At 45.3% G+C, this 27249-nt stretch overlaps 1 protein-coding gene across 3 annotated transcripts in view; it reads left to right on the top strand.

Annotated features, from left to right (window-relative positions):
• The window catches only part of SIK2 (salt inducible kinase 2), an 83479-nt gene extending 56548 nt beyond the window's left edge, over positions 1-26931 (top strand). Inside the window, exons 7-16 of one of the 3 annotated variants that reach the window (XR_014558243.1) lie at positions 2319-2539; positions 5585-5737; positions 8566-8730; positions 17121-17349; positions 19157-19441; positions 20413-20576; positions 21383-21496; positions 21814-21905; positions 22667-25120; positions 25179-26931. Coding sequence is in view for 2 of the 3 variants with exons in the window: in XM_083713953.1 (XP_083570079.1) it covers positions 2319-2539; positions 5585-5737; positions 8566-8730; positions 17121-17349; positions 19157-19441; positions 20413-20576; positions 21383-21496; positions 21814-21905; positions 22667-23234 (1991 nt within the window). In the remaining variant the exon portion in view is untranslated. Of the gene's footprint in view, positions 1-2318; positions 2540-5584; positions 5738-8565; positions 8731-17120; positions 17350-19156; positions 19442-20412; positions 20577-21382; positions 21497-21813; positions 21906-22666 lie in introns of all 3 variants that reach the window. The other 2 variants (XM_083713954.1, XM_083713953.1) reach the window with 2 other exon arrangements.
• Positions 26932-27249: the final 318 nt, after the last annotated feature.

Below are 27249 nucleotides of genomic sequence, written 5' to 3'. Positions count from 1 at the left end.
TGAGCAGCAATGATAGCACAATAAACTTGCATTTGGGAGCATCCTAGCCCCCTACATGGCCTACTTGTTTATATATTAGTGTACTGTGAATGCAGAAATAAAATCTTAGTGCAGTAACAGCCAATTTGGATTTGTAGGTGTAGACATGGCATTGTCAGGTATCCAAGGGATAAAACTTTGGAGAACCTAAAGACCAAGCCACTGCTTAAATGCTTACCAGCTGGTGTTGTAGGACTCCCCAACTTTCTGTCGTTTCTGACCACGCAGTTAGTTAATTAAGCACAGCTTCACCAGCCCTCCACTGTCACTCAGAAATCCTGGGAAGCAGTAAATGTCGGGCTTAACTGTGTGGCCAAGACGCTAGGTCAGTGCTACTCGTTGTGCCAAGTGAACAGACAGCTTCCATGTCGTTCCCAGCCATCCAAATTCATCATTAAGCATGGGGTGGTTGATAGGATGGGTGGCAAAAAACATGAGTGAGATAAAGCAGAACATCAGATGTCATATAACAATGAGAGGCCTTGTGGAAAACAACATATATGGTATTTGACTTCCTCTGTAGGATCAGGCTTGCAGTTTGGGAGTACCGCTGCAGTGCGAGCTGTGAAAAGGCAGAACTTGCCGTAGTGATGCATGTCTTTGCTCACCTGATTAGATTAGCGGAACATGCTCTACGTGGGGAGCATGTTGGACATTTGAACGATGCTCAGAAACTACAGCTGGCACAAAATGCAATAGCCATTCTAGTGTTCATTTTTTAAAGATCATATTACACTGGTCTTAGGTAGATTGTACAGCCTTCTAATTTGTTTCCAGGTCTAATTCAAGATACTAGTGGTTAGGTATAAAGCTCTTAACAGGACCAGGATATCTGAAGGACCGGCTCTTTTCCTTACGTACCTCTCCATTCATTGAGCTCATCTTCCTATACCCTGTCAAATGTCCTGCTACCAAAAAGAGATTCAGTATTCAGTAAGTAGGGTTGCAGGACAGGATTTTTTCTATTACAACCAGCCCAGTTATGGAATCCCTTCCTTCAGGAGATCAAAGTGGTCCCATCCCTGGACTTTAGACAGTTGACAGAGACATACAGATTGGTTTTTAATTGGAGACCGTAGGTTTTCCTTCTACTCATCTTGGTTTTTAACACTCTTGTTTTAAATTCTGCTATTGTTTCAACTGGTTTGTGAGTATTTCATTTTCTTTTTAACTGCCTTGGTGGCCTGCAGTACAAAAATGTTTAAAATAAAATATTGCGGTACGATGCCATGATTGTGCTCCTTTCCACAATTTCCATAACAACTGGGCAGGGGGCAATGATTTCTTGCAGCTGTAGTAGGCACTGCAACAAGCAAGCCAGAACTGCAAGAACACATACTTGGAATGGGGAGCTGAAAGAAACAAAACAGTTTTTTTCTGTTCTGAAACTTCATTGGTTAATGCAAACGTAGCCCTTTTGTGCAATTCAGTCAGTCCCATGGGTATGAAGAATTACTATTATTCCTTTTATTGTGCCTGCAGTTAGAAATAATTGTGCTGTTTCCCCTAATTGCTCACCTGTAGGAGAAATGGGTTTTGTTCTTTATACAAATTAAAGACCTCTTTCAAGATTATTTTTATTTTTAGCAGTAGTATTTGGCATCTGAATTAAGCAGTTTCCTATTGCTAATAGTCACCCAGCTTACATTGACACAGGCTAACAATGCAGATAGATCCCATACTAGCTGTATCAGTCTGAACTTTTCACCCCTACTCTGTCCATGTAGAGTGTTACAGATAGGTAGCCGTGTTGGTCTGCCATAGTCAAAACAAAAAAATTCCTTCCAGTAGCACCTTAAAGACCAACTAAGTCAGTTCTTGGTATGAGCTTTCGTGTGCATGCACACTTCTTCAGATACACTGAAACAGAAGTTTCCAGACCCTTCTATATAGTGAGAAGTTGGGGAGGGGTATTACTCAGAAGGGTGGTGGGAATGGGTGATTGGCAGATAGCTGTGATGAGCCTGTTGACGACTCTTAACGACTGCAATAGGTCTTACAGGAAGAAGCAAGGGGTGAAAAGGTGAAAAATGGCTTTGTCGTGTATAATGAGATAAGAATCCAAGGTCTTTGTTCAGGCCAGGTTTCTCCATGGTTTTAAGTTTGGTGATTTGTAATTCAGCAGCTTCTCTTTCCAGTCTATTTCTGAAATTCCTTTGTAGTAAAACAGCTACTTTGAGATCTTGTATAGAATGTCCTGGGAGATTGAAGTGTTCTCCTACTGGTTTCTCTGTCTTGTGATTCCTGATGTCCGATTTATGTCCGTTTATTCTTTGTAGAGTGTGAGCATCTTATCCGGAGGATGCTGGTCCTGGATCCATCCAAGAGGCTGACAATTGCTCAGATCAAAGAGCACAAGTGGATGCTGGTAGAGGTTCCTGTTCAGAGACCTATTCTCTATCCCCAAGGACAAGAGAATGAGCCATCAATTGGAGAATACAATGAACAAGTTCTGCGGCTGATGCACAGCTTGGGAATAGACCAACAAAAAACCATTGAGGTAACACAGTCTTTTGTTGTTTGGGTGGAAGCTCATTTACAGTCCCTACTTTACAGGTCTGTCTGGTATCTTCCAAGTTTTTCACCTTTGCTGGAGCTATTGTGGGAAGGTCAAACTAATAACATAATGGTGCAAGAGACTAAATGAGCCTAATGCCTTTGGGAAATGAATTTGCAGGCTAGAGGGAATGAGGAGTGGGAAACCACCTGGTGGAGTTTAATGGGTATATTCTAGCATGCACATCTCAAAGCATCAGGAAAGGGAGACTTTGCCAGTAATTCCCACAGCTGATTTTGCCAATCAGCTTTGATTGTACTGTGGAATATTGTAGCCCCTTCTTTTTTAAAAGTGAGAAATATAATTCATATTTTTCTGGAGATAATGTTTTATTTTCTTAAACTTTCACTGCCAAGCCTTCCTGTCTTTTATAGCCTAGAGTGGTGAAAATGTTCACATGTGCCTATTCTTCATTACAGTGGTGCCTCGCAAGACGAAATTAATTCGTTCCGCAAGTCTTTTCGTCTTGCGAGTTTTTCGTCTTGCGAAGCACGGTTTCCCATAGGAATGCATTGAAAATCAATCAATGCGTTCCTATGGAAACCGCCTTCAGACCAGGTTTGGGGACAGTCTGTCCCCCGACCTCTTCTGAAGGCCGACGGGGGGCGAAAGTCTTTGCTTCCCCCCCCCCTTCCCGGGACAGCGGAGACTTCTCCGCTGTCCTGGGGCGATTTTAAAATGCTGGCGGGCGGCAGCGAAGCCTTCGCTGCCGCCCGCCAGCATTTTAAAAACCCCGGGACAGCGGAGGACTTCTCCGCTGTCCGGGGCGATCTTAAAATGCTGGCGGGCGGCAGCGCTGCCGCCCGCCAGCATTTTAAAATCCCCCGGGAAGGCAGGCAGGGGGGACAAAGACTTTTGCCCCCCACCCGCCTTCAGAAGAGGTCCAGAGGGCTCTCCAAGCTGCGGATAGCAGGCTGCTGCCCCGCGTGAGGGGCAGACATTCGCAGCTTGGGGAGCCCTGCAGGACTTCCCCGCAGGGCTCTCCAAGCTGCGGATAGCAGCCTGCTGCCCCGCGCGAGGGGCGCTCTTAAGCAGAGCGCCCCATGCGCGGCGCAGACATTCGCAGCTTGGGGAACCCTGCAGGACTTCCCCGCAGGGCTCTCCAAGCGGCGAATGTCGGCCCCGCGCGAGGGGCGCTCTGCTTAAGAGCGCCCCTCGCGCGGGGCAGCAGGCTGCGCACCTTCCCCTCTGTTCCCGGACCTGTCCTGAAGGCTTGCGGTGGGAGGAGGGCTTTCCTCCCCACCGCCAACATTCAGAATGCTGTTCTGAATGTTGGCGGTGGGGAGGAAAAACCCTCCTCCCACCGCAAGCCCCGGGAACAGAGGAGAAGCGCTGCGCACCTTCCCCTTTGTTCCCGGACCTGTCCTGAAGGCTTGCGGTGGGAGGAGGGCTTTCCTCCCCACCGCCAACATTCAGAATGCTGTTCTGAATGTTGGCGGTGGGGAGGAAAAACCCTCCTCCCACCGCAAGCCCCGGGAACAGAGGAGAAGCGCTGCGCACCTTCCCCTCTGTTCCCGGACCTGTCCTGAAGGCTTGCAGTGGGAGGAGGGCTTTCCTCCCCACCGCCAACATTCAGAATGCTGTTCTGAATGTTGGCGGTGGGGAGGAAAAACCCTCCTCCCACCGCAAGCCCCGGGAACAGAGGAGAAGGCGCGCTGCGCTTCCCCACTGTCCCCGGAGATTTCCCTATGGGCTTTCGTCTTGCGAAGCCGCTAAAAAATCGGAAAACCCTTTCGTCTTGCGGGTTTTTCGTTTAGCGAGGCATTCGTCTTGCGGGGCACCACTGTATATATTTACAGGGCAAGTTTTGGGAAATTTGAGGATAACAAGGAGTGCAAAACAGGAAACGGACCTCACTTTGCTTTAAGCTTCTAAAATGTGAGATCTGACAAAGTAAAAAAAAAAAACCCTTAGAAAAGCAGCCAGTTGTCTTTATTTTTGGTGTCTCAGCTAGGATTCCAAATCAAGCCTCTTACCAGAAATAAACGCTGAAAAGCTCCCTGAGGAGTCTGTGTGATCACTTCCTTCAAAATGGTTGATATTTTTAGCCAGTGTGGAGTCTGCAGTATTAATGCTTCCTGCCAGAAAGTTGGCAGGAGGGAGGGCAGGGGGCAATGAAGCCTTGAGCCTCTTTGCTCAGGGCTCCATTTCCCATTGTGGCTCAAAATGTGGACTAGCCTAGGTTAAGGAACCTGTGGCCCTCCAAATGTTGTTGGAGTTCAGCTCCCATCAAGCAGGGCCCAGTGGTCAGGGGCAATGGGAACTGTACTGCAGCAATATCTGGAGGGCCACAATGTTCTCCATCCCTGGGTTAGGTGGTACTGTTTTGTGTTTGTTTTTTAAGGGTTAATAAACAGGCGCAGAGGGTTTTTAAGGGTTAATAAACAGGAGCTAGAAGGGATTAAAACCTGTCCTGTTCCGCCACCCAGCCACCCAAATGGCACTGTAGGATGTGCTTATGGAAAACATATTTATGCAGTCCCATCAAAGAGCTGAAGAACACATAGCAGGCATCTCCCCTCCCTCCTTCGCCAGCTTATCTCAACTAGGTGAAAACTCCCTCCCAGTCCCAAACATGCAGCCCACTTCGACTCTAGGGAAAGAAAAAGAAAGACTTGCACTCCTCCCAAGGAAATGTTGTTCAGTGGAACACTGCGCCTCTCTGTACGCATATAGCTGTGGCAGTCTCTCACACATTGGAGAAAGGTGATAGATATTACAGTGGTACCTCGGGTTAAGTACTTAATTTGTTCCGGAGGTCAGTTCTTAACCTGAAACTGTTCTTAACCTGAAGCGCCACTTTAGCTGATGGGGCCTCATGCTGCTGCCGCACTGCCGGAGCACGATTTTTGTTCACATCCTGAAGCAAAGTTCTTAACCCAAGGTAATATTTCTGGGTTAGCGGAGTCTATAACCTGAAGCGTATGTAACCCGAGGTAGCACTGTATTTGTCCTGATTTAACCTTTGGGTGCCTGTTCTCTTCTCAGTCCTTGCAGGACAAGAGCTACAACCACTTTGCTGCTATCTATTACTTGCTCATAGAGAGGCTCAAGTCACATCGCAGTAGCTTCCCTGTGGAGCAGCGGCTCGATTCCCGCCAGCGACGACCGAGCACCATCGCTGAGCAAACAGTCGCCAAGGTAACTCCCTGTTCTAGGCACAGTTGTTACCACACAAGCCAGTCAGTGTTCAGTCACAGAGCTCTTCTTCCTACCCAGACAGACACACCCCCACACACCAGCGACCTGTATTTTTAGACCTGGAACCTAGTTGAATATATAAAGGTCCTGCATATCATGGAAGCCTCCTTTGACTGTGGTTCTTTTTAAAGAAGGGTGAAAAGTCAGTCACAACAGTCCAGTTCCAGAAAGTGGTTCAGTTTGCTGCAGCAATAGGAAAATCAGTAAGGGGGACCTAGGCAGTTATTTTCCTTGGTGATTTTGCCTGAAGCTGATCAGATGCACCAAAATTTGAGCAAAGGCAATAAGGCGTTGTTTCATTCCTCTGTAATGAGCGCTGGTATTTTGGCTAAGAGCACAAACCAGAAAGTCTCCCATCTTGCCTATGCTGTGAACTCACTAACCTCAGGCTGGCCAATCTCTCTCTCAGCCTCACCCAACCAACCTTCTCCATAATCTGCAATATGGGAATGGCAGTGCTCTCCTTCCATACAGGATCATTCTAAGCATGACTGTGATGTATGTGAATCTGAGCACATAGTATTCATTTGGCGTTATTTAGCTGATGGCTTTCCCCATGCCAATGCTCAGCTTTGGGCAGCTGTTGTGATTCTCCTGACTGGCAAGTCACAGGCAATGTTAGATCTTGAAGCCACAGACCAAGCACTGGCCCACATTAACACGCTCACGAACCAGCTGGTGGTCTGGAAAGCAATCAAGCCGTTAAATTGCTTTCAAAACTCATTGGTAAAACAAGTTGACTGCATGGCACTGTGGAACTTTTATCACGGTGTTCCTGCAGGCTCTGCCTTGGCTTCAGAAGCCCTGATAAGATTACAGCTGAATGTCACTCAGACATTTAAGGAGCAAAACATTGGGTGGCATCAGAGCTTCACTCACTCACTCACACAAATATGCTATTTTGAAGTTTGTCCTTTGTAGAATATGATAAATGGCAGTAGTTTGTCGTTCCCAACAGATCCCCAAATATTGTCGTATTTTGCAAACTCCCATGTTTTGTTTTGTGTTTAAATGTATAGAAACCAAGTATGTTGTGCTTAGCATTGGCAGTTTGAGATGTTTAATATACACTGACGGTTAATGTTGTGGATGTTGCAATCCCCTTGCTGGCAGGCATCTCACAGCCTCTGACTCTTTATTTAATCAGCATGACGCCAATAAAGTGAGCATTAAACCAGCACACGCTTAAAATAACAGTGAAGGCACAATCTAGCTTTTAGCCCTTGGAGAAGCCCTCATTCTTCCTTATGGCCTCCGCACAGTCCCACAAGTGTGACTAGGCATGCACAGTCTGAAGTGCAGAAATATTAGAAAAAGATGGAAATAATTGGAAATTGCAGAGTTTGGAGAAAATGAAGGATAAAGTGCGAGACTGGTTACATTACGCTCAGATTAAAGAAGTGTTTAAAAATGACAAAAAGTTAGGGTTCCAGGTGGAGAAATCGAAGTTGGAAACAGAGCTGTTAGAACCTAAGGCTAAGGTACTTTCAAGAATGTATAACTTGCTGCTGAAATGGAATACACAAGACGAAATGGTTAAATCAGCTATGATAAAATGGGCACAGGACATTGGGCATAACATTATGTTTGAGGACTGGGAAAGGTTGTGGACCACTGGGCTGAACTTTACTGCATGTAATGCTTTGAAGGAAAATGTAATGAAAATGATATACAGATGGTACATGACCCCAGTTAAACTTGCCAAAATATACCATTTGTCTGATAATAAATGTTGGAAATGTAAAGAAAATGAAGGAACATTCTTTCACCTCTGGTGGACCTGCCCTAAAGTGAAGGTCTTCTGGGAAATGATATATAATGAGCTGAAAAAGGTATTTAAGTATACCTTTACTAAGAAACCAGAGGCCTTCCTTCTGGGTATTGTCGGCCAGAAGGTGTTAAAGAAGGATAGAACATTCTTTATGTATGCAACAACGGCAGCAAGGATACTTATTGCTAAGAACTGGAAAACTCAAGATCTACCCACACTGGAAGAATGGCAGATGCAGCTGATGGACTATATGCAACTGGCGGAGATGACTGGCAGAATTCGAGACTTGGGAGAAGAAAGGATTGAAGAAGATTGGAAGAAATTTAAGATTTATCTACAAAAATATTGTGATTTAGTGGAATGTTAATGAGGATGCTTGGTTATAAATAATTGGCCACCACTAAATTGGATTGAAAATTGACGATAAATAAGATTAAGAGAAACAAAATTTGTTGGAGAATTGTTATACTATATCGAATTGAGTGGTTATAAATTTGCAAATAAGATGAGAATTTGCTTGAAAAAAACTTATTAACGATGTAAGTGGGAGCGGGAGATGTGAGGAAGTCCAAAGAAGTTATGAAATTTTGTCAAAACAAAGTAATGTTGTTTATTATTTTTGTATTTCTTTTATAAAAAATCCTAATAAATATCTTATTAAAAAAATGAAGTGCAGAACCTTCTGTAGCTCTAGGCAGGGCAAGAAGGTCTTGCTAAAAACATTCTGGCTCTAAAACGCAAGACCAGCACTTCCCTTCTTTGTTCTTCTCTGAGAAACATTTGGCGTGAGCAGTTCAGTCTTGTGTGTTGGTCATTCTCCTTTCCCCGCCTATGTTAGGCTAGTTTTGCCTCACAGGTTGAGATCCCACCACTTCTATTATTCTCCAGGGGTTGTTATTGTTGTGCTCCATCCCATGTCCGATACTTCCTGGTTTCATTTCTGTTTTCTTTGCATGTCTTCTAACAAACTGTTCTTTATTTCTCTTACTCTTTGTAGGCCCAGGCTTCCGTAGCTCCTGTCAACCTGCGCCCCCAGAATGTCAGGCTGCTAAGGTCTCCTGGCCTCCCACCAACTTCCACTGCTGAAGCTTTCTCTTTTCCCCCTTCCGCCTGCCAGGCAGAATCGGCTTTCATGGAGGAAGAGAGAATCGACACACCAAAGGTAAGCTCTGCAATTCTCACATGCCATATTTAAGTCTCCTAGACCTTTGGAATTGTCCGCGATCGGTGCTTGGAGGAGGAGTTAGATTCATAGCTGAGCCGAGTAATGCTGAAGCAACTGAGCTAAGCATTAAGGAGCTTGATAGTGAGCTGTTTGTTAGTACAGGAAGCATCTACAAAAGACTGAGAGGCTTATATCGGGGGTGGGGAACTTTTTTCAGCCCAAGGGCCAAATCCCCTTGTGGGCATCCTTCCAGGGACCATGTTCCAGTGAGGCCCATCACCTGAGGCCTTTCATTGTGTGCCTCCTCCACGAGAGGTCCCAAGGGTGGCAACACGAGAATAGGCCTTTTCTGCAGCCCTGACCTTGGTGGATGCAGAGAAAGCATTTGATAATGTTTCGTGGGTATTCATGCAAAAAACTTTGGAAATTATGAGTTTGGGCAAGAAAATATGTAGTAGTATAAAAGTGATTTATAATTCCCAAAAGGCCAGACTATCAGTGGTGAAACATCAGAAGCTTTTAGTATCTCTAAGGGAACAAGACAGGGCTTCCCTCTTTCTCCTCTCCTCTTTTTTACTGGAAGTATATTTGAAAGCAATAAGAGAAGACCCTAGAATGGAAGGAATTAAATTGGGACATAGGGCCTCTAAGGTAAGAGCCTTTGCAGACAATCTAATAATTACAACAGAAAAGCAGAGAGTATTGTAGCAAGATTGGGGAAAACAAAGGAATTTGGACAATTATCAGGATTTAAAGTTAATAAAGGAAAAACAAAACTCTTGGTAAAAAAAATTAGATATACAAGAAAAAGTAAAGTTAGAAATAGAAACAGGACTTAAAATCACCAACAGAGCAAAGTATTTAGGATTTTGGATAACCATGAAAAACATTAAATTAAGAAAGACTTAGAAATCTGGAGCAAATTAAAACTCACATTGTGTGAAAGAATTTCTACAATCAAGATGGTAGTTTTACCAAAAATACTGTTCCTTTTTCAATCAATTCCAGTTCGTAATGACTTAAATTATTTTAAGGAATGGCACAGGTATTTGGTGAAATACATTTGGCAGGACAAAAAACCTAGAATTAAATTTAAATTATTAACAGACACCAAAGACAGAGGAGGGTTTTGAATGCCAGATTTTAGGATCTACTACGAAGCTGCTTGCCTGGTCTGGCTCAAGGAATGGATGATCTTCAAGAATACCAAATTATTGGATATTGAGGGCTGCGATAATATAGTGGGGTGGCACGGATACCTGGGTTATAATAAAGTAAAAATTGACAAAGGATTCCTAAATCACATTATTAGGAAAGCCTTATATGAAGTTTGGGAAAAGAACAAAAAATTATTAGAACCAAAAACCCCATGATGGTTGTAACCAATGGAGGTAGAGGCAGTAAAAAGAAAACATATGGATTCAAATTGGTTGACATATAAAGATCTTTTAGAGGAAGTAAATAATAGATTACAAATGAAAAAAATATGAAACAAGAAGACATATAGGAATAGGCTGGTTACAATACCATCAATTAAATGCAGTTTTTGTGGAAGACAAGAAAGTAAAAGCATTTGATAAGAAATTATCTGAATTAGATGAAGAATTGATTATAAATGATGATAAAAAAATTGATCCAGAATGTATAAACTATTATTAAATTGGCATTAAGAGACGAAGAGGTTAAAAATGTCATGGGCGAATGGGCACAAGATTTTGGTTATACAGTTGAATTAGAAAAATGGGGAAATTTATGGGAAAGAGACATAAGATTTACGACATGTTATACAATAAAAGATTTTTTTTAAAAAAAAATGATGTACAGATGGTATCTTACACCCCCAAAATTGGCTAAAATGTACCAAAACACTAGTGGAAAGTGTTGGAGGTGCAAACTTAAAGAAGGGAATTTCTTCCATATGTGGTGGACATTCCCCTAAAATTAAAAATTTTGGGAATACCATTTATGAAGAATTAAAGAAAATGTTAAGACATACTTTCCCCCAAAAAACCGGAAATGTTTTTATTGGGCCTATTAACAACAGACATCCCAAAAGAAACCAAATGAATATTTTTGTATCTGAAGAAGTGTGCATGCACACGAAAGCTCATACCTAGAACTGACTTAGTTGGTCTTTAAGGTGCTACTGGAAGGAATTTTTTTTGTTTTGACTATGGCAGACCAACACGGCTACCTATCTGTAACTGGAATATTTTTGTGTGCGGCGGCCAGGATAATAATTGCTAAACATTGGAAAGTAACATAACACTGACAAAAGAAGAATGGGTTCTTAAGCTGTCAGAATATCTTGAACTGGCCAAACTTCCAGGTTTAATAAGAAATTTATTCTAATGAGAATATAAGGAGAGAGTGGGAAGTCTTTATAAATTATATAAAGAGAACTGATGCTCAGATTCATACTTGGTTTAGCTTAGAATAAAAATCTCACAGGTACCGATAATTAGAATATTTCTCCAAAAATTTAATCATTACAGACAACCAGTGATTTGAGGAATAAAGATCCACATGGAGTTAGTTGAAAGTCAATTTTTCTTCTTCTTCTTGATATTATTTTTCGTTCTTCTTTTTCCTTTTTTAGGAGAATATAATGTTTTATATTTTTGATTGTAGTTTATGTTATGTTTACATCCTTGTAATTTTGTTTTTGTATCTTCTGTTTTTGTATTATTTGTTCATTTTATTCAATGATTGTTTGTATGATGTATAAGTATTTTTAAAAATTTAATGTGTTTTTTTAAAAAAAAGAAAGAATGGGCCTTTTCTGCAGTGGCTCCTCATTTATGGAATACTCTCCCCAGGAAGCGTAGCCTGGTCCCTTCATTATACACCTTTAGGCGCCTGGCGAAAAAGTTCCTCTTCAACCAGGCCTTTAGTTGACCAGCATTCTATGTCCTTTAAAATGCGTTTGTAGGAGAGATAGTTTAGGCACTTAAACTCATGCAGAATATAGCAACTAATACTGTGAACTTGTATGACTTAAAGATCTTCACTGGCTACTACTTTTGAGCAAAGTTCTGTCTGAGCATTCAGATCTTCATCAGAGCCCCTGCTCTGCCTGCCCCACTTTTTAAAATTGGTGAGTGGCTTTGAGGGAGAATGCCTTTTCTGTGGTGGCCCCTCATTTGAGGAAATCCCTATATCTACCTGCTAGGCACCGACTTCGTATTGCTTTTTTCACCCTGGAATTTAGTGGTATTTAAAAATTTTGACTACACTTCCTGTTAGGTTTTGTAGTGTTTATATGTTTTATTATTTTCTGTGGTTATGGCATTAATTGATCCCATGAGCTGCTTGGACGAAATCTTCCTAGAAATTTTCAGAGCAAAAAGTCAGCTCTTGGTTTTTGTGGTGGGGGGGGGGGGCTGTGCTTGCTTTTTGCCTTTCACAATCTGTTTGTGGTGGTGCATGAAGGCTCCCCATTTATTGATGGCGGTTGTGTGGGTGTCCTCCTCACTGTGGCTTCCCACCAGAGGTGTCTCCACTTATCAGAAGTGGGCAGCTAACAGAGGCCTGTGTGAACTGGGCTTATTGGCTACTTCACAGCAGCAGGAAGTGTGGGAGACCCGCAGGCATTTTCCTAGGGTGGACAGTGCAGAAAGGCCCTTGCGTTTCACAGTGGTGTGGTTTCCTATGCCACAAGATAAACAGGGTGCCTGAAGCAGCTGACTGTGTGTTCACAACTCAGCTGACTTCGGGGCAGTTGCAGCACCGGTTCTCTCTGGCTAAAAAACAGCTTCTTAAGAAGTCAGGCCTGTTGCAAACTGCTTCCTCTCCCAAGTCGACAGCTCTACCTTTTATGCACAGTGAGATGATAATATTAAGATGGGCCAGGAAGGAACTTGCCCTGCTTTTTGGGTTACCCAGTCAGCCTTGTTACTTAGTAGAAATTAACCAGTGCTTGTCACATACAGGCTTTTTCGGTCCTTGCAGATATGAAGCCTTCTGCTGAAAAGTTTCCAGCGGAGTAGCTGTGCGGAGTCTCTGTTGCAGCATCAACAACCAAGAGGCTTGTGGCACCGTAAGGGCTAACAGATTTATTATGGCATAAGCGAAATCTGTTAGTCTTTAAGGTGCTGCAAGGCTCGTTGCTGTTTATGCTGACAAGGACCCTCATGAGTTTTAGTTTACACTCACAGTGTTGAGGCTGCAAATTTGCAGCCAGCCTTAGACTTCTTTATGTAAACTTGCAGGTATGCTTGACTGCAGTTGCAAAATGAGTCCCCCTCCCCCAAAATTCCTTGTAAGCTGAGAATTTCCATGTTAATTTTCAGCTGTAATTGCAGTTTTCCTGCCTGTTTACATTGTGTGATATTGGAAACTTGGCAGGCAGCAAGGCTTTAATTGAAATGGTGTTATTAATGTTTGCTTTTAGTTCACTTCATGAGCAGTAACAAGCTTGCTGGGACCTTCAAGTTGTCAAAAAATATTAGAGACCTTCTGTCTCTAAAGCCTTTGGGGGGTTTTTTTGGTTTTTTATTCTCCCACTTTGTAAGTCGAAATTCACAATCTGCTCCGGAGAATCACTAGTTCAGCTGCAGTCCCTTTAGATTTTGGCTCCTGTCGTTAATGCAAGAAAACTTGCATAAACTTTGTGCTCCTCTGCCGCTAACAGGCTGGCACTAAACCTGACTAATCGGATGTGACAGATCCACAATTGTGCAAAGGTACAGTTGCTCCAGTGAGCTTTGCACATTCACACATCAAGCTGAGAGGTCTGTGGTGATGGGTCTTGAAGGGAAGTGGGAATTAACCAGAATGGATGTGAGCTGGCAGGAGAAAAATATTCCGGAGCCTTTGTGACGACAAGAGTACAAAATAGGCCAGAAACATGTTTCTGTGGTGTGTGTATGCCTACGTAATGACACGTTTTGTTCTTGCACAGTCATTGCCTCATTAATATTGGTGTGTTTTATGCCATCAGATTCAAATGACACCCTTGATTTAGGGCTTGCCAGGATGGGAGACTTCTATATATAAGAGCAGTATGTACTTGGCCTGTCTAGCCCAGTGTCGTCCTGTACCACCAGATGACACAAAAGAGGCTTATAATTATTAGTTCGGTTTCTTTCATCATTCATAAATATGTGTCTGTGCTTTTTATATGACAGATTATGAATGTGGCTGCTTCCCGCACAGCTAGCTTCATGCTCCGGTGCTAAAATAAGAGGAGCAGGGATCAGAAGTAATCCCACCCCCCAAAAATGCATCTTGGGGTCAGTTACCTCTCTTTCAGAGGGTCTTGCCTAAGGTGATCTGGCAGTCCATAGTCTTCCATTGGGACCAGGAGGGATCGACACCTGAATACCCTTTCTAATCAGCATGCCTGACACCAAAATGACTCTCCTCAGATGTGATATTTGGAGTGCTTCAGACTTACCACCATTTCTAAATACATGGGTCAAGAGATCTGTAAGCAGTTAGTTTTAGTGAGGTGTAGTATAGCTTTCTGCCTCTGATAAAGCTGGATAAACGTGAACAGGGCTGTTACTATACGGTATCCTAATTCTTGGCAAACTCTAGTCTAATCTCATGTACAGTTTGGAGTGGCAAAAGCATTCAGGCATATTGTGGAACCCCTCCCTCCTTAATCCAGGAAATTTCTCTTATAGCAGCTATTAAGGTTGTTGTTGTTTTTACTTGCTCCAAGCAACCTGAACAGTAAAATCTAGGAAACCTGTCTTAATACTAGCACTTAGTTCTGCTGAATTGTTTGTCCCGTGTCGTGTCTGCTGACTGAATTAAGTTGTCTATGCCTTTGGCTGCTGCTTAACCAGCCCGGCTGTTAACGGATAACTTGATTCTTGTTGTGATGCGGGTGGTAGCGTGGTGCCAGCCGCAAAACTTGTGTTGCTGGCTTGGTGTTCCAGGAAACAGCCTGCCCAGCATATAACAGCTCCGTTGCTGAGTTAGCAGCTATAGGGCTTAAGAGAAATCATTGCCTCAGAGGAGCAGGGAAACATGGAAGCTCACCCTCTCATTTTACAGCTGTGCTTCTTAAAATACTAAGACCTGCTTATACAGGAGGTGCTGTCCTGAACCTGTTTTTCTTCTGTGCTTGATTGTCAAATGCAGTCTAGCAAGCGGGGCTTGACACGGTTTACCGTATTTGTTGCAGTCATCACCATGGGGCTGGTGTATCTTGGCTTCCTTCCCTGGTCTGATGACAGCAGCGCAAGGAGCTTTCCCCCAGAGATGTCTCCACATGTATAGGCTTGCAACTCTTAATCCAGATGAAGGCAGAGGCCACCCTTCATATCTTAAGGGGGGGGGGGGAGAGACGTCTGCCATGCATGCTTTTCCCAGCACAGGTTCCTTTTTAGAGGCTAAGCTATGGCCAGTGCAGGCAACACCAATGTCCTCCCTGTGTCCTGAATGTAGTTGTAGCTGGAAGTGTCAGCTAGACGTCCTGTGGTAAAACAAACAGCGGCGCTCCCATAACCCGGCTTTGGGATCAGGGTTGCCTCTGAAATGTTCTTGTCTCCTGCAGTTGGCAGATTGCAAAACTGCCTTCTGTTAGACATGGAAGTTGCTTTGGTTAGTCTTTCAGTGTCTCAGTATAGGAAACAAGCAAAAGTCATTTCTGGGTCCAAGGGAAGTCATGGAATGGACGTTATTGTGCTATCTGGCCGAGACACCAGTGTCTTTAATCTACTGTTGTTAGCTGGGTCCTGTGAGACTGTACCTCCTCTCACCCCTGAGCATTTGCTGGTGCTGATGGAGATGACATGTGGAGATGAGCAGGTTCCCTACATATGTTTCAAAGGGAGTTGTGGCACTGCCCATCCTAGGGAGGTAGCCACCAGCTATAGGAGCCTGAACAGATGCAAGGGGGTCTTCTGCAAGGTGATTTTCAAAACCCCTTTAAACCTGGGTGGGTTTTTAAGCAACCACAAAAAGAAGAAATCTGATTTACCATATTGAAATCAGTAACGATATCAAAGCATTTAACATCCTGCACGTAAGCAAGGATGAAAGTAGCTCCATCATGAGGCAGAATCTGAAGTACTTTCTCTTGCATTAAAATCAGTTGCCAGAGCAGCCCAACAGGTATTTCTGGGGTTGACGCAACACACAAATGTCTGGGTGAAACACATAGAGTTTCATTTTACCTGAGAAAGTTCCCTTCAGTCAGGTGCAGAGTTGCTCTGGATTTTTGCTTCTACACCTTGCAGAGTCAACCTTCAGTGCTGCCCTGTGGAGCCAATTTGTCATCAGGTTCATATGTGAAATCCGGGGGGGGGGGGGGGGAGGTAGATGCACAAAGTTGATGCAAATTATTTTTTCCCTTTTATTTTTTTGCTGACATCATTTAAGATGTTTTCGGGTGTCATTTTTTAAAAAAAACAACAAGGCTCCATTTTAGAGGTCGACGAATGTGTTTCTCCATGGGGGAGGGGGGGGGGAGTCACAGGGAACATGCTCCCCTCACCCCAGAATTGGAGCCCTATCCAAAATACGTTCCCATGTGCGATAGACTGCAGTCAAACTCGAATATATTTTTTAGGTATCAGTGCAATCTCCTAGAGAAACGGGAACTTGGCCCAACCTCAGCAGTTCAGCAATTAGCTAATTTTGAAGCTGATCCCCTGAGACAGATTTCTTGATGGAATTCAGGAACAGCTGCTTAAATGTCTGGGAATTAGTCAAGAGCAGCAAGGTCACTCATCAGCTGGCTGGGAGGCCTCTTTATTGGAAGAGCAGGGCACCTGGGGCACAGCATTCTGGGAACATCTCCTCTGCAAGGCCCAAATGGGCAAGAGCACCTAAGCCTGTTCATGGGGGTTGCACAGGAGAGTTCCTAGTCAATTGTGCCCTAGTCCGTAGCCCCTGAGAGGAAGCAGCGCAGCTCTCTAGCTAGCTAGTAATCCTGAGCTGGTATGAAGTTGCTGGACCTTTTCATTGCTGTGACATGCTCATGGGAGGTGGTTGTTTTCTGGAAGGTAGCTGCCACAGAGAAACCCCAGAGAATGGAGAGAGAGGGTTGTCTGGCAGTAGTTTAACTTGTGCTACCTAGGAGTGGGGTGAGATAGTGTGCCTGTTTTCACCAGGAAAAGATGACCCTGTAAGAAAAGACCAACTCTCACTGTTCATTCTCTCTCTCTCTCTCTCTCTCTCTCTCTCTCTCTCTGGTGTGTCTTTGCCAGCTCTGCTCTTGACATTTTATCAAGCAGCATCATGGTTTGTAGCACTCTGGTTATATTCAATCAACAGATTGCCTCTACTGTGTTTTCGGATGCTGCTCAGGATCATAATTGTCTCTCACTTGACAGATATTTCAAATGTCATGGAGACTCTGCATACAAGTGCCACTCAGTAGATATTGTGTTTTTGTGGTTCTCCTCACCCTCCTTTTCTTAATGCATTAGGTGAATGGCTGCCTGTTGGATCCCATTCCCCCAATGATGGGGAGAAAAGGATGCCAGTCCCTGCCAAGCAGTATGATGGAGACTTCCATTGATGAAGGCATAGAGACAGAGGGAGAGTCTGAAGAGGATCCTGCTCAAGCGTTTGCAGCCCTGCAAGCCACTCGCTGCGGGAAGAGGCGTCACACTCTGGCAGAAGTAACCAATCAGCTGGTTGTCATGCCAGGCACAGGTAAGTAAGTGGTCCAGGTGGAGCCTAGGAAGTTGGAGTGGTGCCACAGCTCAGCTGGTTCATCCTTCCCCACCCTGGTCCCCTCCAGATGTTTTGGGCTTCAGCTCCCATCCAAACAAGTCCCGTGCTGCCTGGGGCTAATGGGAGTTGTAGTCAAAAATATCTGAAGGGCACCAAGTTGGCTGGCTGGTTGCTCTAGTCCAGTTCTGCCCTAGGTCAGGATAGTATTCCTTATGTGAATCCACCTAATTCCAACTGTGGTATGTTGTAGACTGAGAGCAGGTCACATGGAAGAGGGGGAAAGCTTGTTTTCTCCTGCTCTGGAGGGTAGGACTCAAACCAATGGCTTCATGTTGCAAAAAAATGAGATTCTGGCTAAACATCGGGAAGAACTTTCTGACAGTAAGAGCTGTTTGACAGTGGAACAGTTTCTCCCCGGGAGGTGGTGGGCTCTTCGTTCCTTGGAGGTTTTTAAGCAGAGGTTGGATGGTCATCTGTTATGGATGCTTTAGCTGAGATTCCAGCATTGCAGGAGGTTGGACTACATGACCCTCAGGGTCCCTTCCAACTCTGATTCTATTATTTTAAAGGGCCTGTGGTGGACTTCCAGGAAGAGAGAAGTTTGGTTATACACTAAAGGCAACTTGAGGCAGAGGGTGGGGGGATTTTGAGGTCTTGGCCTAATTTTCATACCTCACTGAATTTAGCAGCCAACAAAGACAAGCCCTGTGTGCACGGGGGGTGCAGTTATTACCTTGGAGCCAACAATGAATTTGCTTTGTAGGAAGATAAGAATGATAAATGTACAGATGGTTTCTGCTTGTTTTGCCAAGCAATCTCATGACAGTGTTCAAAGGCTGGGAAGAGCAAACAGTGTCAGCTAAAGAGCCACCAGTTAGTGAATGTTTCATAGCACTGGGAGCCAGTGGTATAGCCCCCAGGAGAACATCTCTCCATCATTCCTGTGCAAATGGGAGGAGGCTGCTGTTCCACCATCGCTTGAGAACTTATTGGTGCTTGTTCAGTAACTGCGGTGTATGTGTGTATGTGTGTGTGTGTGTGTGTGTGTAATTCCTCCACCCTCAAATCTGCTTTAAAAAAAATCACAGTGGTGACGCAGCAAGAATCATTCTGCCAAAATTGCTGTTGAGCAAACAGCGTCTGTGGAGACACCAAGAGGGTCATAATGTAAACCAGTATACAGGAGAGTTTCAATGTAATGTTTAGAGCATCGACCTTCAGATGCCCTTGCTACGTTCCAGCCTCGCCACGTACACAGTGAGTGTATATATTGCGATAAGCAAGGCTGGAATCGCAGAGAAGCAACTGCCTGGCAAATGCCCCTTGTGACTTCATGCGAAAGTGTTTGCATGATTTTTTCCCTCTAAACGCGAGAAGGTTGTGTGTGCTCCTTTCCAAATATGTGTCATATCTGTTCACAATTGCTGTAGTAGAAAAGCAGTATTCAGCTCCCAGTGCGTTTTGGGCAATTTTAAGGAGAAAACCAAAATGACTTGTCCTTAAAAGGCGGCTTTTTCACTTTTCAAATGTGAAAATAAAAAATTCCAGGTGGTAGCATATTTTGTCTGACTGTGCCAATTCACACGGCCATCTGCCATCGTTATTTGAACCTGCCTGTTTCTGCAGTGTTGGAAAAGGGCTAAAGCAATGCAGCCTTGCTCACTTGGAGGCTATCTTAACATGTTCCAACTAGCCATTAGAGGCATGGCTTTAGACACAGCTGCTTAGTTTGCTTTGGTAGGTAATTGCTCATTCTACTTACTATGGATTTTCCTGTGTTCTAAAGGGAAAGTCTTTTCCATGGATGAGAACCAGTCCTTGAGCAGCGTCGACTCTGAATATGACATGGGATCCATCCAGAGAGACCTCAACTTTCTAGAAGACACTCCTTCCCTGAAGGAAATGGTACTTGCCAATCAGCCAGCTCCTAGGATGACGCCTCCTTTCATTGGCCTGAGACCCGCTAATCCCGCCATGCAGGCTCTGGCCTCCCACAAACGAGAGGCCCACAACCGTTCCCCTGTCAGCTTCCGAGAGGGGCGCAGAGCGTCAGACACATCCCTAACGCAAGGTACCTTCTGTTAAGAAATCAAGGTGTATGGGCTGCAGCTGTTGGGGCAGGCAGTCTGGGTGGGGTGTGCCCTGCTACCTTGGGTTAGGCCAATGACTTTTGGGGTGGCCCCGTAGTTGTCCTGGCAGCCAGGAAGTCCTGAACTGCCCCAGTCCTAAACTGACAATTAAGGTATGACTTCAGCATATGGCAAGAGCTATACAACAAAGATGCTAAACATATGGACGATAAAGGTATCAATGACGACTAGCCATGATGTCTAGGCTCTGCCTCCACATTCAGAGGCAGCAGAGCTTCTGAATACCAGTTTCTGGAAACCACAGAAGGGGAAAGCGTCCTTGTGTTCAGGTCCTGCTTGTAGTTTTTCTGTGAACATCTGGCTGGTCACTGTGAAAACAGGATGCTGTACTAAATGGGCCGCAGCCCTGATCCAGCAAGCTCTATTTATGCTCTTATTTACCACCATATTTCTTTTTGGGTTGGGAAGGAAAGGAGGGGATTGTGGGGCTGTCTCACAGTGCAACCTACTAACAAGTAAGCCCTATTGAGTTCAGTTGGAGCTATTCCTAGGGTGTTTAGGATTGCAGCCTACATATTCATCTGTTTTGTGCAACCTGTTGGTGTTCCCTAGTGAACATGGGCTCTATATCAGGGTTTCTCAAACTTAGGTCTCCGGCTGTTTTTAGACTACAAATCCCATCATCCCTCGCTAGCAGAACCATTGGTCCGGGATGGTGGGAATTGTAGTCCAAAAACAGCTGGAGACCCAAGGTTAGGAAGCCCTGCTCTATATATACCTTCAGCTTTTTAGAAATTGTATGTGGATGTCCTGGAAATACATGTACAATGTGCATGTGCAATGAGCAAAACCCCAAAATAAACTAACAATTCAAAGCAGAGAGCTGCTCACAATTTTAACATCCAGGGATTGCTTTCCTTCTAAAAACTGCTCTGCCTTGTCCTCAATCCAGGAATTGTGGCATTTAGGCAGCACCTTCAGAATCTAGCCCGAACCAAAGGAATCCTGGAGCTTAACAAAGTCCAGCTGTTCTATGAACAGATGAGGTCGGAAGATGAACCTGCCCTGGCCTCCACGTCTCCCCATCTGCAAGACCTCAGGAGTGGTCCCCAGCAGGTACGCCATTTCTGGAGCATGTTTGCCATATCTCTTGTGAGCCATGGAGTCTTGCAGCCTTCCTTAAGCTACTCCAGCTGAAGCAGCACAGAGAAGTCAGAATGTGTCGGTAGGCAGAGAGAGCAAACTTAACTGGGGCACCTGCCACACAAGAAGCCAACAAATCTGAGCTGGGTGTAATTCCTTAGCTTTCATCTGGGTTTTGTTACCATCTTAAGTTCTGCATTTCCAAATCTGAAACCTCTTGATGCCAGGGTGGGTTTGATTGGCGTTCAGAGTACTGTATAGGAATGAGGAGGTTGTGGACCTCAGGTCTGTGTGGAAGGGGTTGGGAGCTCTGCAGGCCAGGCGTATACAACACATGAGCCACTAAAAGACTCCTACTCAGAGGAGATCCGTTCAAATTAATAGACGTGGCTGATAGGCTCGTTAAGTTCAGTGGAGCTACTCTAAGTAGAAGTTAGTTGGATAACACCAGCAACCTGTGATTTCTCTAGGAAGCAGGCATCACTCACAAACATGCAGGCTTGCTGACCGCACTTGGAGATTTTGAAACTTCTTTCCAGCCTGGCTGGATGGCAGAGGGTTGGACCTGGATTCAGGTCATTTGCCCGGCTCCTGATCCGGCTCTTGTTTCGATGGACTTTGCTACTTGTCAGAGTTTTAAGTGGGAAATGTGGCCTCTGGATCAGCAGAAGGTCTCTATAGCACGTTCATCCTTTCCCTCTCTCTCTCTCTCTCTCTCTCTCTCTCTCTCTCTCTGTGTGTGTGTGTCTGTCTGTCTCTCTCTCTCCCCCCCCCCAAAGGAGGAAACACCCCAACAGCAAGACGCTGCCTCTGCTTTTGCTAACGGCATCCATCCCCAGTTGCTCTCCAGGCGGCAGAGCTTAGAAACGCAGTACTTGCAGCACAGACTCCAGGTACGGTGCCACCTTTGGAAGAGTTAGGCCACTTCAAACAACACAGACGTTTATAGGGAGTGCTGCTGCCTCTCCTTCACTCTTGTCTCCCCACTAAAATGGGTCAAGATATAAGACACATTACTCTCTCCTCCTCCAGGGTTTCAAATAACAAAGCCATGGGGCTCTCGTGGCCGGCTGCACATATCATGGCAAAACTAGTTGTGATGGGGAGCAGTGGGCTTAACAGCAAGCTCAGTCCCTACATTACTTCAGTGTTATAGCAGGACTATAAAGTGTTGTGCATATGATGTTACAGCAAGTCTTCCTTGTTTCAGAAGCCCAGTCTGCTTTCAAAAGCTCAAAACGCCTGCCAGGTTTTTTGCAAGGAATTACCCCGGAGCCTGGAGCAGCAGTTACAGGAACACAGGTGAGCGAGAAGGCAGCAGCGCCCACTGGTTTGGACCTGCTTGTATATATAAGCTTGCTTTAAGAGTCAGGGGGAGCTTAATTAGGATGCTTTCCCACCCACCTCCAGATTAATGTGTCTTTGGATGAGGGCTCACAAGAATGCAATTCTTTATAGCATAAGAGGGGTGGATGGTTCCCAGGTGATCTCCAACAGTTGCTGCTCGGTGCATGTATGCAGGCAGCACTGAATTGTCGTGGGTGTGCTGCCCCATTCTCCTTGTCAGCAGTGTTTCTCTCCAGATTGAATTGTGAGCCAGTCCGAAAAGCAGGGAAGGAATTCATGTATTTGCTTCTTGCTTCAGGCAGAGATGGCGCTGCCTTGTAGACCTGGAAACTTCCAATGCAAAATTTGTCACCCTAAGGTTCTCCCAAAGCCTCCTTCAGCTCATTTTGTACATTTTCCTGCTTTTAAAATCTGTGTGCAAAAGTGCGTACTGCATAGAATTAGAGCAGCGGTGTTTGCTCGTTTGTCTATCTTGGTTTCCTTGATACTTAAAGAAAATAATTCAAAAACTGAAGTACGTTTTTTAAAAGACTTAGTTTGAATTAATCTGGGGGCAGTGCAGCTGGTAGGTTTTCTGATCCTTGCTCCAAGTGGAGGTTTAGACTGGATGTCATTTTTTTATGTCTGATGCTAGCTTAGCAATCCAAAATCCTTAAAAGTGGCATGGCTTTTAAGAAACTGGCTGAACCAACTTTTCTCGGTCTCTCTCGATCCAGGTTGCACCAGAAGCGGCTGTTTCTCCAGAAGCAATCCCAGCTGCAGGCGTATTTCAACCAGATGCAAATAGCGGAGAGTACCTACCCCAGACCAAGCCAGCTGTCCCTCACATGCCACGAGGAGCAGCAGCCGCCACCCCCTCCCCAGTTCAGTCTGGTGCAGCCCCTGAGCCCCGTCATGGAGCCTTCTGCCGAACAAATGCAATACGACCCTTTCCTTAGCCAATACCAGAAGCTTCAACTTGACCAGCCACCCTCACCCCCGATCCACGGTTCCTCTCGACTGCCCTCGCAGATCCCCCTGCAACAGCAGCAGTATCCCTATCAGACTTGCGAATTGCCCGTTGGCACCTCGTCTGAACCAGACTATGCCAGCCAGCATCAATATCCCCTGGGCCCGACCCAGCAGAGCAGTGTAGCAATGCCCGACGGCCGACGGAGTTCAGACCCTCCCGGGTCCCAGTCTAGCTACGAGGCGTTAGGCCTGGTGGAGCTGCCGGGGCTCTTTGATTGTGAAATGATGGAGACTGTTGACCCCCAACATGGTGGCTACGTCTTGGTGAACTAGCAAGATTTTGGAGTGTTTGCGGATGGAAGGTGGATTGTTTGAAGTGAAGGACGGAAATGCATGTGGATTTCCATGTACGTCCCATCCCTAAAATTCATGGTTTGTGACCCAACCCTTGACCTTAACAGATGACTATACAAACCCTCCTAAATTGGTACTAGCAGGGAAATGACTGAGCGTCACTCGCTCTGCAAGGAAACTCAATGGCAGGGGTTGTGGAGGCAAGGTACTGCACTTTCGATAGGGGACTACTTTGAAAGGAAAGAGGCGAGACACTTGCAGGGAAGAAGGAGATCTGCAAACCACGCAGCCCCTGTCGGAGGAAGCCTGGAAGGGATCAAGAAGAGTAGCAAACATGGGACGACACCATGCTACTTGGCAATAAAAGCAATACATTTTTCATTGGAACGCTGCAAAGTTGTGCGCTGATATTGAAGCAAATCAGGAACGTAGCGTGCTGGGGATTGAACAACCTTTCTCTGAGCTGCTGGTGTAGAACTTGACTGCAGCCGATCCTCATAGGACTCACGTGGCACCTCTAACAATCTCCACTTCCTTCTGTTGACTCCCGCCAGGAAATTCCAGATCTTTATGAACCCTGACAAGCCCCTGGATCTTGTGACGAAAGGGTCCATATACCGTTGTCAAAAGAAGGCTGGAGTTGGACGTCCAGGATTTTCATAGAACTTAAGTGTGTGTTGGAAGCCCCTCCAGAGATCAATGGACAAGAATTGGGAGGTGGAGGTGTGGGGGTGGGGAAAAGCCAGGGGTGTGTGGGGAGGCTATACAACGTTGCCCCTTGGGGGAGCATGGGGGGAGCTGTGATCACTGGAGGAGTAGTTATAAGCTGCCCTTTGTTGCTTTTCTGTTTTAAAAGAAGAAGCAACTTTCCTTTGGACTAAGCAGTGTGTATTGCTTTTGGTTTCTTAGGCTTTGTATATTTCGACAGTTATTTAGGGAATTAGCATTTTAAGGACGAAACAAAATGAGCTTATCAGAAAACCCATGTGAAGTGATAGTGCTGTGCCTTTTTGGGTTCATTTTGAGACTCTTACTCTTTTTCTTTTTTCTTTTTTCTTTTTCTGAAGTAGAAAATACCCCCGTTTATGTCCATGCTGACGCCAAAGTCCCTTCAGAGCTCAAATTCCACCATGTGGAATGCAGGTTTAACGTTCTCCTTAAGTGTTTCTGACTTGTTCATCATTAGTATATCTGAAATGTTAAAAAGTATTACAGCAATATTTAGGATCAATAACTGTTGACTTGTTAACCACTTCAACAGGCAATCTGCTCTATCAAGCGTTTGGCCGAGACCTTTTGCCATGCATGACACGCTGGCCACAGAACCATAGGAAAGAATACAGAGGATCCCTTGAATTTGTCACGTAAGAGGATTTAGATAATAATAATAAATGCCGTGACAGTGTTAGGAAAGGCACTACAGGTTACTAAGCATCCTGCTGGGAGCAGATGAAGATTTAAGCACAACACAGATTTGTTTTAAGCACAAAGAACAATGGATTAGCAAAGTCGATCTGGCTGAAGACAAATGTAGGCCTGGTTCTCAACTAGCGCCTGAGCTGCACCACTTTGGGCTGCAGGTGTGGCCGTGCCCCATCTGGGCCCTTCTGGGTGTGGGGCAGCAGAGGGAAGGCAGCTGACAGGAAGCAGCTGGCAATAGGACCTCTGCAGCAGCTACCACCTGTTTTCAAGATATTCAGATGCTTTAAAGAAAAGAAGCACAAACCTCAAGCCCTCTCATTCCCCAAGTTGCTGAAATGGTGCCTTGTCAGGCTTCCCAGTTTTCTAAACAAAAGGTTCCCAACGGAGAACTTCCAGTTCAGCCCTAATTTGGAGGGGGCTTGTAAGGGGGAACATTCCATCCTGTGAGCCCCCCTCCAGCCCTGACCCCCCCCCCCCACAGACTGAAATGGTGCAGCCCAGCTTGGTGGTGAGAACTGTGCCTCTCTTCTTCAAGGGGAAACTTTACCTCCTCCTCTCCTCCCAACCCATTTTCGTCCATGTGCCGCATTCACACTGTGCGATGCTTAAACTTCCCGTTTTAATTGCCACACCAACTGTTTGCTCCTAGCTGCTGTCTTTGCCATTAATCCCCACCCCCCACCCCCCGGGCCTCAGCCAAGTTTTGAACTCTCAGAGAAATGATGACTTGGAGACAGGCTTTGATTCAGCGAGGAGCTGTGTCCTGAAGAGACCTCTTGCCTTGCGGAATTCCTTCCTGTGGACAATCCTTGCCCTTAGGAACCAGGACCTTTGGGTTCTTGAGAGGCGAGCCAGGAATTAATAACCTTCCGTTGACTTGTAACTGCTGAAGCACGTTGACTTAAGGTGCTTTTCCCACAAGGAAATCCTTTCCTGCTATATCCTATGCACTTTGGGTGGGGAGGAGAGGTCAGCCAAGCTGACGCCAACTGCCTTATTTCCTTGTAAGCAGTGGGAGGATCCCCCACTGGCCCTTGAGACCTGCCCACCCAGCTGCTAACCTCTTACTTTATTCAGTTTGCATATGGTGGTGGTGCTGTGAGCAAGCTTGGGTCAGCCATTCCTCTCCCCTTTGCTCTGTGGAGAAGGCAACCTCAGCCTTTGGACCCTGTCCAACCCACAGAGGCTTTTCACCAGGGTCATTGCAGCAACGGTCTGTGTTAGCCAAAACCTTGATGGGCTGGACGCCGCATTCAGACCTTGCGTTGTCTACTCTACCCCCCATGTTCTTAGTCTCCGGAGCTGTTTCCCACAATAGGAGGAGGCTTTCATTGTGCGTGGAAGATCTAAGCGCTGGTATGTTGGTGGTCCTTGACTTAACGCCCAGGAGATTCGTGAGCTGGCGTCTCCTTTGCAAGACGTTACTCCGTGGCGACTGGGGAGTAAGGTTTGTTAGGATCCCAGCTCACGTCCTTGCAGAGGGCAGCCGAAGAGCAGAGATCCACCAAGGAATAATGCAGCTTTGGCCTGCACAGCTTTTCCTTCCCCTGGGTGGGGCAGGGGCACCCAGAGCACAACCTGTAGCCAGCCTCAGGAGGTGGCTGTAGCTCCATATCCAGGTGCAGAGAAGTGATAAGCGTCACTTTCCTTGGCAGTCGCTTTGTACCTCAGCAGATGGGGCAGAAGTTCTGAATGTTGAACTATATCAGGCATAGCTAACCCCTTCTGCTTAACAGCTTGTGTTTCGGAACATTTGTTGTCATTTATATTACAACAGAGGAATCCATTTTTCTTAACTCTACATATCCTTAGCGCACTTGCCTGCCTTCTCTCTCTCTCTCTCTCTCTCTCTCTCTCTTAACTGCTCCTTCAGAATAGCCGCTTCCGTCAAGTCTGCTGTTGATGTCTGTTGTTAGAGGATTTGTGTATACTACTGTATAACAATTACTAGCTTTATTAGTTTTAATACAGGTTCCTTTGAAGAGACTTTGGTGAGATGTACATGGGGCGGGGGGGGGGGTTAAACAAATTTTTCATATGGAGACAAGTGCAATATGTGTGTGTGGTACGTTCTTTAATGTATTTTTTTAAGAAGAGTTAAAAGGGTTTTAGTCTTCGCTTTGGGAGAAATGCACTAGTTTGGTCAGCGCCGGTTTTTGGCGCATCCATCTGTAGAATCAACATGCAGTTGGTATGCTGGACCCTGTAAAAGCAATTACCGTGTATTAATGCAAAATAAAGAACATGGACCTTCTGGTTTTTTTATATATATACACATATAAAAAAAAATTGGTGAGCTGCAGTGGCCTTCTCTGTTCCTTTGCACGCCACGTTTGGTAGCCTTTCCCCTGGAGGAGATTCTGCACGCAAAAGGCACCTGTAGGCAACAAATTGAAAAACCCAATTCTCAAAAGGCTTCCTTCCCAAGTCCTATAAGAATAGTCAGCCACCTTTGGGTCTGGAAGCAAACAGTGAGAAGAGTTTTTACTTTGCAGGCAGCCTGCCAGAAAGAGACTGAGCAAGGAGTGATGTCCTGGACTGCAGAAGCACCTACTGCATAGGCATTTTCTCT

This window comes from Podarcis gaigeae, assembly GCF_964106915.1.
Source record: "Podarcis gaigeae genome assembly, chromosome: 15".
In the NCBI taxonomy this organism is placed as follows: domain Eukaryota; kingdom Metazoa; phylum Chordata; class Lepidosauria; order Squamata; family Lacertidae; genus Podarcis; species Podarcis gaigeae.
This window is presented reverse-complemented; position numbering and strand designations above follow the sequence as displayed.